Source organism: Heterocephalus glaber, unplaced genomic scaffold, assembly GCF_053883595.1.
Source record: "Heterocephalus glaber isolate CG9 unplaced genomic scaffold, H.glaber_assembly_v1.0 deba00000818, whole genome shotgun sequence".
Lineage (NCBI taxonomy): Eukaryota > Metazoa > Chordata > Mammalia > Rodentia > Bathyergidae > Heterocephalus > Heterocephalus glaber.
In genome coordinates, this window is record NW_028258164.1 from 13,010,243 (window position 1) to 13,022,931 (window position 12,689).

Consider the following 12,689-nt stretch of genomic DNA (forward strand, 5'->3'; position numbering starts at 1 on the left):
GAGCCCAGCCTGGGCAATTTAGTGAGATCTTGTGTCAAAATAAAAAATGAAAAAGAGCTAAGGATGAAGTTGGGTAAAAAGGCCCTGGGTTCAATCAAAATGAAAAAAGAAGTTTTGCTGGGCATGGTGGCACATGCCTATGATCCCAGAACAGGAGGCTGAGGCAGAAGTTCAAGTTCAAGGCCAGCCTGAACCACATAGGGAGACTCTGTCTCAAAAAACAGCAAAAGCAGGGTTGAGGATTCAGCTCAGTGGTGCCACCGCCTGCCTCACAAGTACAAGAACCTGAATTCGATCCCTAGTACCAAAAAAACAAAAACAAGCTTTCTTCAAATGTTTGATAATCTTTGCCTAACTTTATATTAAGAATGCACAATAGGCAATATTAGAATCTTTGTGTGATTGGCCATGTAATTCTTTTCCTGCAGAATATCTCTGAAGTTAGTGTTCCAAAGAAAATGATTTGTTAAATGTTGTTTTAGACTAATGTCTATTACAGTCTACAGATAATCTCATTTTCTGTCATCCCCTGAGAATTCCAGCCCTCTTGGTGATCAGACATTGGATCACTGGTGTATGATACTGAATTAGTCCACTGATTGGTTTAGCACAGTTCTGGGTGTGGGTGATGGGCTTACTAAAGAGGGAAGACTCACCCTGGGTGTGGATGGCACCAACCAACAGGCTTGCAGCCCTGAATAGAATAAAAAGGGAAAAAGACTGGCTGCTTTCTGCCTCCCCTGCCATGGACTGTTTCTCATCTGTGATCCCTCTCCGCCACGCCACCCTGCCGTGGAGCCAGCCAACTATGGACTGAAACCTCCACAAACTGAGCTAAAAATAAACCTTTCTTCCTTTAAATGTGGGTGTATTGTTTTCCAGCAATGAGAAAGTAAGGCACTGGGCTTACTTATATTAACATCTGCCTAGAAACTCCCTACTTTAAATTGCCATTGCCCATAATGCTTCCCAGTTAAGCTGTTTAGCTTTGTTATTTTGTCTTAAATCAGCCTTTAGTCAGGAGTTTATTTACTCTTGGGAGTCTCATTCACACTCTCTGCAGCAAGTACCATCTTTGTTCTGGAAATGCCAAATCTCTACCTTTTGATGAAACCTGACATCTTCCTTCAGGTTCTGTACCTCTCAGCACATTCAGTTTTTTTGTTTCTTCAAGCCAGATTAGCCAAATATTGCTAAAATCATAAACATTTCCTCAGGGAGACCTATGGAAAGGCACTATAGAGCCTGCTGAGAAACTTCAGCATTTGCATAAACAGAGACTCAGAGAATTCATCTGCATTTCAAGGTAAATGACCTCAAACCAGACACATGAACATTTCAGACTGGAAACAAAATTCACTGCATTTAATCCACAGTTTAGAATCATCCACTGAAAAGAAGCTAAGCCAAAATGACATTTAATAGCCAGCCCTATCCTTTCAGCTTTGAGAATAGCATTGGAGGAGTTTCCTTTGGTCTTAATTCAAGCTGGCATTTTTGAGCTAGCTTAGCATTTGGGTCAAAACTATCCAAGATGGGAGGAACAAATCTGGGTTTTTTGTTTGTTTGTTTTTGTTACAAATCTAGTTTTTTTTAAAATCAAAGGATAGGCAATAGAGTTGCCCTAATAATTTCTTGCATTCCTAATTTATATTACACCCTTGCCAAGGAAACACCTCTGCTCCTCAACTGTCTATGATGGGTTTGGCCCTGGCCTCGAAACTGTGGATTCAGGGGACATCAGTTCCATTCCTGGCTCTGGTGTCCTGCCGGCCTCAGCTCCAGTCAGCCTCAATCATGGCAAACAGCTGGCTAAGCCTCTTCTTAATGTCAGACTCACTGGGAGCCGGACAGGCCTTTGCATGCACCCTGATGTGCTCAGCCAGCTTAGATTTATAGATGAAGCCCTTCCCGCAGTCGTCACACGCAAAGGGCCTCTCAGGTCTGTGGATGCGCTGGTGCCTCCGCATGTGTCCCCTCTCTCGAAAGTTCTTGTCACACTCAGGGCAGCGGAAGGGTCTCTCTCCAGTGTGCAGGCCTTGGTGGCTGAGCAGTTGCGCCTTCAAGCGGAAGCGCTTGTCACAGGTGGGACACTGGAAGGGCTTCTCCCCGGTGTGTGTGCGGACATGCTCGGTGAGCTTGGACTGCTTGGCAAAGCCCTTGCCACAGGCGCAGGAGAAGGGCATCTTCCCGCGGTGCAGCAGCTGATGCGCCTTCATGTCGGCCTTCACACGGTAGCACTTGTCGCATTCCGGGCACCGGAAAGGCCTCTCGCCCGTGTGCAGGCGCTGGTGGCTGACCAGCTGCCCCTTCAGACGGAAGCCACGGTCACACTCCGGACAGCGGAAAGGGCGTTCACCGCTGTGCACACGCAGGTGCTCGGTGAGCTTGGACTGGCGCGCAAAGCCCTTAGCACACTGTGGGCACGAGAAGGGGCGCTCGGCACTGTGTATTCGCTGGTGCGCCTTCAGGATGCCCTTGAGGCGGAAGCACTTGCCGCACTCCGGGCATGGGAAGGGCCGCTCCCCGCTGTGCACCCGCAGGTGCTCGCGGAGCTTGCAGGGGTGCGCAAAGCCCCGGCCACACTCGCCACAGGAAAAGGGCCACTCCCGGCAATGCTGCCGCGCATGGGTGCTCAGCGCGCTCGGCAAGCAGAAACTCAGCGTGCACTGCGGACACTGGAAGGGCTTCTCGACCGTGTGCAGCTGCTGTCCCTGCTGGCGGAAGCTCCTGCTGCACTGGGCGCACGGGAAAGGCCGCTCCTTGATCGCGCACTGTGTGGTAAAGCCCTCACCACACTTCCGGCAATGGGAAGGCTTCTCCCTCTTGTGCCCAAGGCTGTGGCTGAGCGGGGTCTGCTCCTGATGGAAGCACAGTTTGCATTGGGGGCACTGGAATGGGCTCTTCCTCCCGTGGGCGGCCAGATGTCTCCACAAACACCGCTGCAGGCGGAAGCTCTGCCTACACTCTGGGCAGAAGAAGCGCCCCTGGGCCCTCCTCCAGGCCCTATCCCTAGGTGACAGGTCCTTGGAATGGCTCCTCTGATGCCTTACTAAGTGGTTCTTCTCCCAGAAGCTTTCCCCAAAGGCAGAGCAAGGGTGCTGAGTGCTTTGCCGGGAAGGGGCTTCCTCAGAGCCAGGGAAACCCAGAACACTGTGACTTGGGATCCTTTCTTTTTGGGCAGACTCGCTGGTCACTGCAGGCAGTGCCCGTGTGTTTTGTCTCTTTGGACTCGGGCGGTTGAGGGCTGGGTCAGGCCTTTCTCCTAACAATTTGGATTCAAAGGAAGAAGACGGGCTCTGAAGAGGATCTAATTGGAAATGACATTTAGTTTCTCTTGATTTTACAGCTTGGTGATCTCCTAAAATTGAAAACAAAAATTCAGTTAGTCTGCCTTTCTACAAAATGACTAAAGACTGTCACCACAGAAGTGGTCTCTAACATGGTGTGGCCTGAGAACCTTGCTTCCACCAAACTCCCCAAGCACATAGTGTGCTTTCACGTGCAAGATGAATCTGGTGACAGCCTCTTGAAACTAATGAGCAGATCTATCTTATAACACTGAAAAGAGGAGACTACAGGTCATAAAATTCTGGTGTATGGGCTGGGGATGTAGCTCAGTGGTTCTGGTGCCTGCCTCAAAAGCACAAGGTCCTGAGTTCGATCCCCAGTACCAAAAAAAAAAAAATTCCGGTGTAAGCTCTCGAATCAGATGGCTTGGTTTCAAATCCCATTTGCCCACTGTGCAACCTCTGTCAAACAGATTCCTTTTGGCTTTGGCTGCTTATCCTGTGTAAACAGGGAAACAGAACATAAGTAACTGCTGACCACTGTTATAACTTTAAAGGATCAGACTTGCCCTGTTTGATGTAAGACATACCTAGTGTCAGAAAGTATGTTCCTAACAGAGCCTGAATACCAGTTGTGTCATCCGTGTGCTTCTCTGGCTTTAAAATCAGGCAGCAAGGCTCGGCTCTAGCCCTCCCTGCCCTTATCATTACCAATTTTTTAAAAATTCTGGTTACAACCCAAGGTTATGTGCTTGACCATTGAGCCACACTCCCAGCCTCAACCAATGTTTTAACAAAACTTCTTGGAAAAATTAATAAATGAAAAAAAGTGAATAATTTCTTTTTTAAAAATAGCAAGAACCAGAGTCACTGAGCTGACGCCGAGGACTCAGCGGCCTCCTCCTTGAGTCCCCCGCTTCCCAGCGATCCGTCCCCCCGCCCGCCTTCTCCCGCAGCCGCCTTCCGCAGACCATTTCCACCGAGGAAAAGGAATCCTATCGTATGTCCGCTATCCAGAACTTCCACTCTTTCGACCCCTTTGCTGATGCAAGTAAGGGTGATGACCTGCTTCCTGCCGGCACTGAGGATTATATCCATATAAGAATCCAGCAGAGAAACGGCAGGAAGACCCGTACCACTGCCCAAGGGATCGCTGATGACTACGATAAAAAGAAACTGGTGAAGGCGTTTAAGAAGAAATTTGCCTGCAATGGTACTATAATCGAGCATCCAGAATATGGAGAAGTAATCCGGCTCCAGGGTGACCAACGCAAGAACATACGCCAGTTCCTGGTAGAGACTAGACTGGCTAAGGACGATCAGCTGGAGGTTCGTGGGTTTTAAGTGCCTGTGGCTCATTGAAGCTTAAGTGAGGATTTCCTTGCAATGAGTAGAATATCCCTTCTGTCCCTTGTCATGAGTTTAAAAACCTCATGGCTTGTATAATGTAACCATTTGGGGTCCACTTTCCCTTGGACTAGTGTAACTCCTACATGCAATAAACTGAAAAGAGCCAAAAAAAAAAAAATTAGCAAGAACCAAAAAACATCCTTTACTCTAAAAGCAGCAGCTATAAACAGACAAGATTTCTTAGGATAATACTCATATTTCATTTTTTTCATTTAGTAATTTAATACTGTTTCAAAAACCCCAAAGTGTCAGATTCTCCCATCATGACAAGAAATGGAAGATGAGCTAAAGTTTGAATATTCACATAGATGATTGACTCCTGGTAGGATGGAAGCCACTTTAGTCACAAAGACAGCCAATCTGTCTCTGCTTTTGTTCTTTCCTATCTACTACCAAGAACAGCTTCCATCACTGAGTTTACTGTGGGCGTGGATCCACTTTAACACTGCACATGGTAAGCCAGTTTAATCCTGTAGTGTAGGCACTTTCCTCATCTTCCTTCTGTACTCCAGGAATTGAAATACTAACAGGATCAGTAACCAGCCCAGTGTCACCCAGAAAAGGCAGGATGCAGACTCACACTGCAGAACCCACACTCCTATTCGCTATGCTACTGCCTCTGTCTAGAATCTGAGACATGAAGCCTCAGCTCTGCCAAACAGGAAGTCAAGACCAGAGAAGGGAAATTAGAAATCTGATGTCTTAATATCAGACCCCCCATTTCTTAATACTCACCCCCAATCACTGGATCAAAATGCAGGTCAGCAGAGGGGAGAGCCATATTTCCTGGTGGTTGTGATTCTCCCCAGCTCCTGAAGGGCTCTCTTCCCTGTTCAATCCAGGAAATTAGTTCCGGTTTGGAAAGTGCACCATCTGGGCAGAGAAGTCAGACAGGATAGTTTGGCTTCCTTGGGCACCATATTTAAAGTTGCTTCTGAGTTTTCCAAAACCCATTTCTAGGACAATGTATGTCAATACATAGGTGATAGGTTTATGCAAAGGGGAGCAAAACTGCCCAGCCATCTAAAAGTGCTTGCTAGTCTATCCGGGTCTGTTAGGCTGGATGTGCTGTATTGTTGCAGTCCTCATGCATCTAGCAATGCTGTATTTCATCCACAAGCAAAACAGCAAAGGCTTTAATACTTATTTTGGGTTTTTAAATTTTTTTTTAGATAGAGTCTCATTATGTCCTTCAGGCTGGCCTTGAACTCAAGGCAATACTCTTGCCTCAGTCTCCTAAATCCTGGGATTACAGGTGTGTGTCACCATGCCTGGCTTTCAATACTTTTTTTTTTTTTTTTGGTACCAGGGATCGAACTCAGGACCTTGTACTTGCGAAGCAGGCAGCAGAAGCACTGAGCTAAATCCCTGGCCCTGCTTTCAATATTCTTAATATTCATTTAAGCCACATCTTTGGGGCATACTTTTATTTATTTGGATTTTTAAAAAAGTTTTTTTTTGAGACAAGGTCTCACTGTGTAGTTCCAGGGTGGCCTTGAACTCATGGCAATCCTCCTACCTCAGCCTCCCCAGTGCTGCTTCTTTTGGTTTTTTGAGACAAGGTCTTATTTAATTTAGTTCAGGCTGGCTTCAAATTGCCATAACCCTCCTGCCTCAGCCTCCCAAGTGCTGGGATTAGAGGTGGACACCACCATGCCTGGCAGGGGTACATTTTAAAGGAAGTTAGCTCAGGCAAAATTATGTTAAAAGGATTTTTAAAAAGAATTTTTATTACAAATATTTCTAATGCAAAGACAGGCCAGTTTGGGTTTTTTTGGGGGGGTACCAGGGATCGAACTCGGGTCCTTGCGCTTGCACAGCAGGCGGCGAAACCACTGAGCTAAATCCCTGCCCCTCTAATACAAAGAAAAGAAGAACAATATACAAAAACCCTGGTGCCATGTAATTGTCAAATCTTACTATGTTGACAAACTTGCTTCAGGTTTTTTAAGGACAAAAGACACTGCCCAATTCAAACCCCTAAATGTGGTGTCTATCTCTCCAGAGTAAGCACTACCTTGAATTTATTGTTTATCATTCCCATGCATGTTATTTCTTTTTGTAGTGCTGGAGATTGAATTCAGGACCTTGTGCATACTCTACCAGTAAGGCACAGCAGCAGCCCAATGTTTTTATTTTTTATTTATTTAGTTTTTGGTACCGGGGATCGAACTCAGGACCTTGCAAGGCAGGTGCGGTGCCACTGAGGTAAATCCCCAGCACGTTTTCATTTTCTAAATACATACACATAAATATTTTATTCTTGGTTTTGAATTTTATATAAATCATACCATGTCATTCTGTAACTTAAATTATGTGTCTGAGATGTCTCCATTTTGAAACAAAGCTCATTCACTGGATGCTGTGGGAAAGGACGAGCCGGTCCCAATCCCTCTGTTCCTTCTCCTGCTCACTGGCACGCCACTCAGGCATGGCTGCACTCCAGTGTGAGCACGTCTCCGTCACCACATATCCAGTCAGCTGTGTTCTCACAAGTGCATCTGCTTCACATCCCAACAACCAGCAGCCATCGTCCCATCTCTAACACCGGAAGTCATGGTAGCTGACAGGACAGTCACCTTCCCTCTGGTTCCCAGGGGGTTCTTGATGGTTCCTGATCCTCTGTTCCTCCATGTTCTTTAGGGTCAGTGTACAGGCCATGAAAAGTCCTACAGGGATTTTGGTTGGAGTTTTTTTGGACAGATAGATTGATTTGAGGAGAACTGACAGAAGGTGGAAAGTCCATCCATGTAACTGACTATGAGTAAGAGGATGGATAATCAGAGGATATAGATGAGAGCAGGTGTAAGGGAAGTAATTAAAAATCCAAATCTAAAAAGTAATGGCCCAAAAGTGAGAAAATTAAAATGCTGCATGATTTTGAACAACTGCTGAGTAATAAAAGGGGGAATCCACTCAATCTCAATGCTTGGGACATTCTGGGAGAACACAGAATTATTGTTTTTAAGGACAGGGTTAAGGATGTAGAATTATTGTTTTTCTGTATAAATTTACTTACTTTAATGGATTCTTTGGTAACAGTGAAAACAATGTAATGTCTTAGAAAAGAATCCATAGGTAGGGTCTGGAAAACTTACTCTGGCAACAAAACAGAGAATATAAGTTTTATAAACCTTGCAATTACAGTATAAAGGAGGTGGTATAGCTATCAAGAACAAAGGAGTACAAGAAAACTCATCACCTTATCTTTGTACACAGGCAGAGCTGAGCAATGTAAAGTTGATGGAACATGAGCTACAAGTTTATATACATTATTTTAAATTACAAAACCAGTAGAAGCATAAGAAATTATCCAAAACTGGAGAGATAGTGAAAAAAGATGGAAGAGGGATAGTATAAGTTGGCTAATTTCTCATTTTTCATAGTAATTAATGCTAGCTAAACTCAATGAACCAAGAAACAAGTGTTACCATGATATTTAGACTGGAGGAAACCACTTTACGAACTAAAACAAAAATAGCTGCCTCTGGGAGTTGACTAAGTGTGAGATAAGAATGAAGCAAGGCCCACTGTCATTCATCCTTCATCTGATGCTTCTCTGAACAGACTGAGTTTTTAAAACTTTATTTCATAAATTAGAAGAAATACAAGAGGGCTGGGATGTACCTCAGTTATACAGCACTTGCCCAGCCTGTGCAAGGCTCTGGGTTCCAGCCCCAGCATGACCAAAAAAAAAAAAAACCAATAAAAAACTTAAATTTATTATCATAGAGTCAGCTACTCTTAAATATCTATGTGAATCCTTCCAAAATCTCACTTCAGGGAAGAACATTAGCTACTTTTATTGGGGTGAGGGGATATGAGTGGTTACCAGTGACTGAACCCAGGGCCTCATGCATGCTAGGCAAATGCTCTACCACTGAGCTACATCCCTGGCCTGACCTTTGGCTTCTTGAAGTCTTTAACCCACTGGAAAGCTATGTGGAAGGCCATTCATAGGTGAAAGATATACGTAGAGGTATTTGAGCTGGAGATGTAGCTCAGTATTACAGCACTTGCCTAGCATGCACAGGACCCTGAGTTCAATCTCCAGTATCACACAAACAAACAAACAAATGAGAGAGACAGACACACAGACACTTTATGGTAAGAGCCAGGTGTGCTCCCAGGTGGAAAACCATGGCAACCTGAGAGTAAGCTCTGATGGAAATCTTGGACTGTACTCAGTCACCTCTGACCACCTGACATTACATGTTGTATCAAATATTCCTAAGTAACAGTGTTCACCTTGGAGTGAGGACTGGTAGTGTGTACAGAAGTACTAACAAAAGAATGGGGGTAGGAAACCTTTCGGAGATAATTTCTGAGGAATCTTCAGTCTGACAAACAAGAGCACTAGCAAGTGACACCTCTCATGGGAGCCGCTTCCATACTTATCCCCACAGCTGAATGGATATTACTTACCTAGAAAGACAAGCGTCTCATAATTGGTCCTCATGACACCCTTGTAAAGCTCTTTCTGCCACATCTCTAGGTCCTGCCATTCTTGCTCCGAGAAATAAATGGCAACATCTTCAAAAGTCAGAGGTAACTGAAATCACAGACATAGTTGTGACTGCTTCAAAATGACTCCAGCTCCTCATTCATTTAAAAGGCTTGTGTGGTGGTCAACTGTTTAGTCTGTTCAGCAGCCTCTTCCTTGGGAACTACTTCTTGTCCTAGTCCTGTCATGGGGTTCTGCTGTTAGCCACTAGAACCCACTCCACATTTCTTTTTTTTTTTAATTTTATTATTTAGTTATTTATTTTGGTACCAGGGATCGAACTCCAGTCCTTGTGCTTGTGAGGCAAGCGGTGGAACCACTGAGTTAAATCCACTCCACATTTCTTTGCACCTCTCCAAGCTATATATCCCTAGGCATGGAATGGAACTTTCTTTAAAAAAAAAAGGAGGGGGGAACAAATCACTATGTAACTTCATTCACTTAATATGGTATGGCCATTTTCCAGGTCAGTAGAAAGAGGCAAGCTCATTTTTGGATAAACTGCATTATAGTGCATGAATGTATATCTCCTTCTAAATGAACATACTCATTGTTTACTACAACTCCCTTTCTAAACTACAAGCATCACTGAGATGTACTTCTTTATGTATTAGTACTCTACTTTGTAGCATAAAGTCTAAAAAGGAGACAAACATCTTCAGTTTTACTTTTTGTTGTAAATCCAGGGCCTTGCATGTGCTAGGCAAGGGTTCTACCAGTGAGCTACAATCCCTACTCAATTTAATAATTATGTTTATTATGGTTGACTTGAAAAATTAATACTTGCTAAGGCTCATTAACTAGAATTATGTAAATTACATATTTGTTAATTTAAAATACTACCACTATGGGCCAGGGATTTAGCTCAGTGGTTCCAGCGCCTGCCTCGAAAGCCCGAGGTCCCGAGTTCAATCCCCGGCACCAAAAAATAAATAAAATAAAATACTACCACTACATAACTACTCATTCCACATCTCATTGACTTGTTTTCTTTAAACTCAGTTTAACTTCAATATGTTCTTTTCTGTGGCTATTAAAGCACCTTTTGTTTCGACTTTTATTTTTAATTTATGTTCATCTTTTTGTTACATTTGGTATGAAGTTTAGAATTAAGTTTTTAAAATTATAATTTCTTTATATTTAAATTGAAAATTCATTATTTTAATTTTGTGAAATAGTCATCTCTGCTATAACATATTAGGGATATATTGGGAATTTGTTTATGTGTAGTTTTGTCCGTGAGAAACATTAGGTCACTGGTTCTCAATCAGGGCAATTTTGTCTCCCAGAGCACTTTAGGCAAAGTCTGGTGACATTTCTGATTGGTGGAACTGAGGAAGGGGGTGTGCTAGTGTCATCTAGCGGTATCTGCCAAGGCTCGGACAGTCCCCATAGGGAAAACCTTCTGGTACAAAATGTCAATAGTGGAAAGGGTGAGAAATAAAAAACTGAGCTTCGTAGGACACCCAAAATGTTCAGACACACCCTTTAGACATCTACCAGCAACTGCAGATTTCCTGGTGTTATGAGCCCTATCTAAACACATCTGATATCACAATTTTCTATCTCATTTCACTACATGCACAAAACTGCTGTATGGACTATATACTGAGACCCTGTCTTAAAAAAAAAAAGAAAGAAAGAAAAAAAGGCAAACGCATTATGGAGTTCAGCACCCCTCCACATTTCGGGCATGTAGAGGGTGTGGTGGAATGTATCCCGTGTTTTAGATTGAATAGGGTATTTTTAAGTTAATGATCTTAATTCATTTAACAACCAGCAAGAATACTCAGTAGAAAGGTTAGAAAAACATGCCATGACCTTGATTTCAATAAAACACTAAACAATATACAATCTGTATGGATTTTATTGCCCTTTACCCTCGGAACAACCCTTCTTTCCTACCCTCATTGCAAACGCGATCACGCTAGCGGCTAAATACTGACATTTAAGCACTCACAAACATCACCCCAAGCTCCTGGAATTTTAAATCCTTTAAACCTGGGCTCTGGATTCCGCTAAACGTGGGTTGGGTGATCCTCTCCGGCGCCCCTCGCCGCCTGGGCCGCGGTCCACGCTCGGCTTTGTTTTCGGGTCTGGACCGGCTCCCCCGGGGTCTGACGCCACGCGTGTCGCCCTCCTGCGCGGACCCGCGCACCAGGCCGAGCGCGCCCCGAGCCCCCACGGGAGCCGCTTACCTGAGCCGGCGCGGCCATGGCCTTCGCGGTCTCCGCAGCCTACGAGCGGCCAACCGTCCCTGGCGCCACCCCGAGAATCTCCCACACTCAGCCGCCCGCACCCCAAGACTATCCGCGGGGGTCCCAAACCCAGCGACGGGGCGCAGAGCATGCTGGGACACGGTGGTCCGGGAGATGACGGCTGCTCAGGCCCAGTGCGCCCCCTGCCGGCGAGAGGAGGGGACGCCGCCAGAGTCTGTTGAACCACTTTCAGCTGACCAGGTCTAGCGTCATAGCCCGCCTCCTGTGATGGATCTTCTGACTCTCGGGATCTCCTAGAGAGGGAAACAACCTGAGACAGAGGAAGAGAAGGTGGAAACAAAGGAGAAAGGGACGGGGAGAGACTCCACTTAGAGACACTGGGGAGAGGGTGGGAGCGTTTACCTGGGTTCCTCCCGAGGCAGCCAGGAGCCAAGCATTACCAGCTAGCATGGATCCTTGTCTCAGGGATAATGTAAAACTAAGGTACGAGTGTGCAGGCAGAAAGCTTTCACTGGAGAGCAAGAGGAAACAGACGGGGCTTCAGTTTGAGGAACAGGAGGGGAAAGGGGCACGGGTCTGAAGAAGAGAGTATCAGACTGGCCTGCCAACAAACACGGGGAGACCAGTTGTATGGGTTGCTGTGATAGGCTGGGGTCTGGCTGATCATCTCAGTCCTGAGTTCACAGTTCCAGAAGAATCCTTATGGCTTGAGGGTAAGTTCGGTTCCAATGAGCGACTGTTTTTGTCCCTGTGGCCAATCCAGGTATACGTGTGGGGTCCTGGAACCTCATCCATGCTTTACCTTGAAGCTGCTGCAGTTCCCGAAAGAGGTCCACTGAAGAGCCCAGCCAATGGTGCAGTCTGGCCGCCACAGGCTAAAACCTAAAAATCTTTGCAGGAAAGCACCATCAACTCATCTACAGGCTCATTCCCATAAGACTACCAGCCACGGGTGGCCCCATTCCTCTTTTTTTCTTTTCTTTTAAATGGTACTGAGGATTGAATTCAGAGAGTGTTGAGCTACATCCCCAGCCTGGTTTTTTTGGTTTTTGTTTTCCTTTTAAAATTTTGAGGCAGGTGCAGGCGATGTAGCCCAGTGACGCTGCACCTGCCTGGCAAGTGCAAGGTCCTGAGTTCAATTTCTGGTACCCCCAAAAAATATTTTTTGAGGAAGGGTTTTGCTGAGTTGCCCAGGCTAGCCTTAAACTTGAGCTGCTCCTGCCTCATCCTCCTGAATAGCTGAGATTACAGGTGCACACCTCCATG

At 45.3% G+C, this 12,689-nt stretch overlaps 1 protein-coding gene and 1 pseudogene across 2 annotated transcripts; one reads left to right on the plus strand and one right to left on the minus strand.

Moving 5' to 3' along the window:
* Positions 1-1,344: 1,344 nt before the first annotated feature.
* Znf786 (zinc finger protein 786) lies at positions 1,345-12,377 on the minus strand. 2 transcript variants are annotated; one of them, XM_087207792.1, is made up of 4 exons: positions 11,403-12,377; positions 9,126-9,252; positions 5,436-5,573; positions 1,345-3,361 (listed from the first exon to the last, which is right to left on the minus strand). In XM_087207792.1, exons 1-4 carry the CDS (start codon positions 11,418-11,420, stop codon positions 1,776-1,778), a joined length of 1,869 nt encoding a protein of 622 aa, XP_087063918.1. In that variant the 5' UTR covers positions 11,421-12,377; the 3' UTR covers positions 1,345-1,775. The 2 variants fall into 2 exon arrangements, with proteins under 2 accessions (XP_087063918.1, XP_021096499.2); XM_021240840.2 differs by lacking the exon at positions 11,403-12,377 and adding an exon at positions 7,720-7,799.
* Positions 3,977-4,812, plus strand: LOC110345019 (eukaryotic translation initiation factor 1 pseudogene; annotated as a pseudogene).
* Positions 12,378-12,689: the final 312 nt, after the last annotated feature.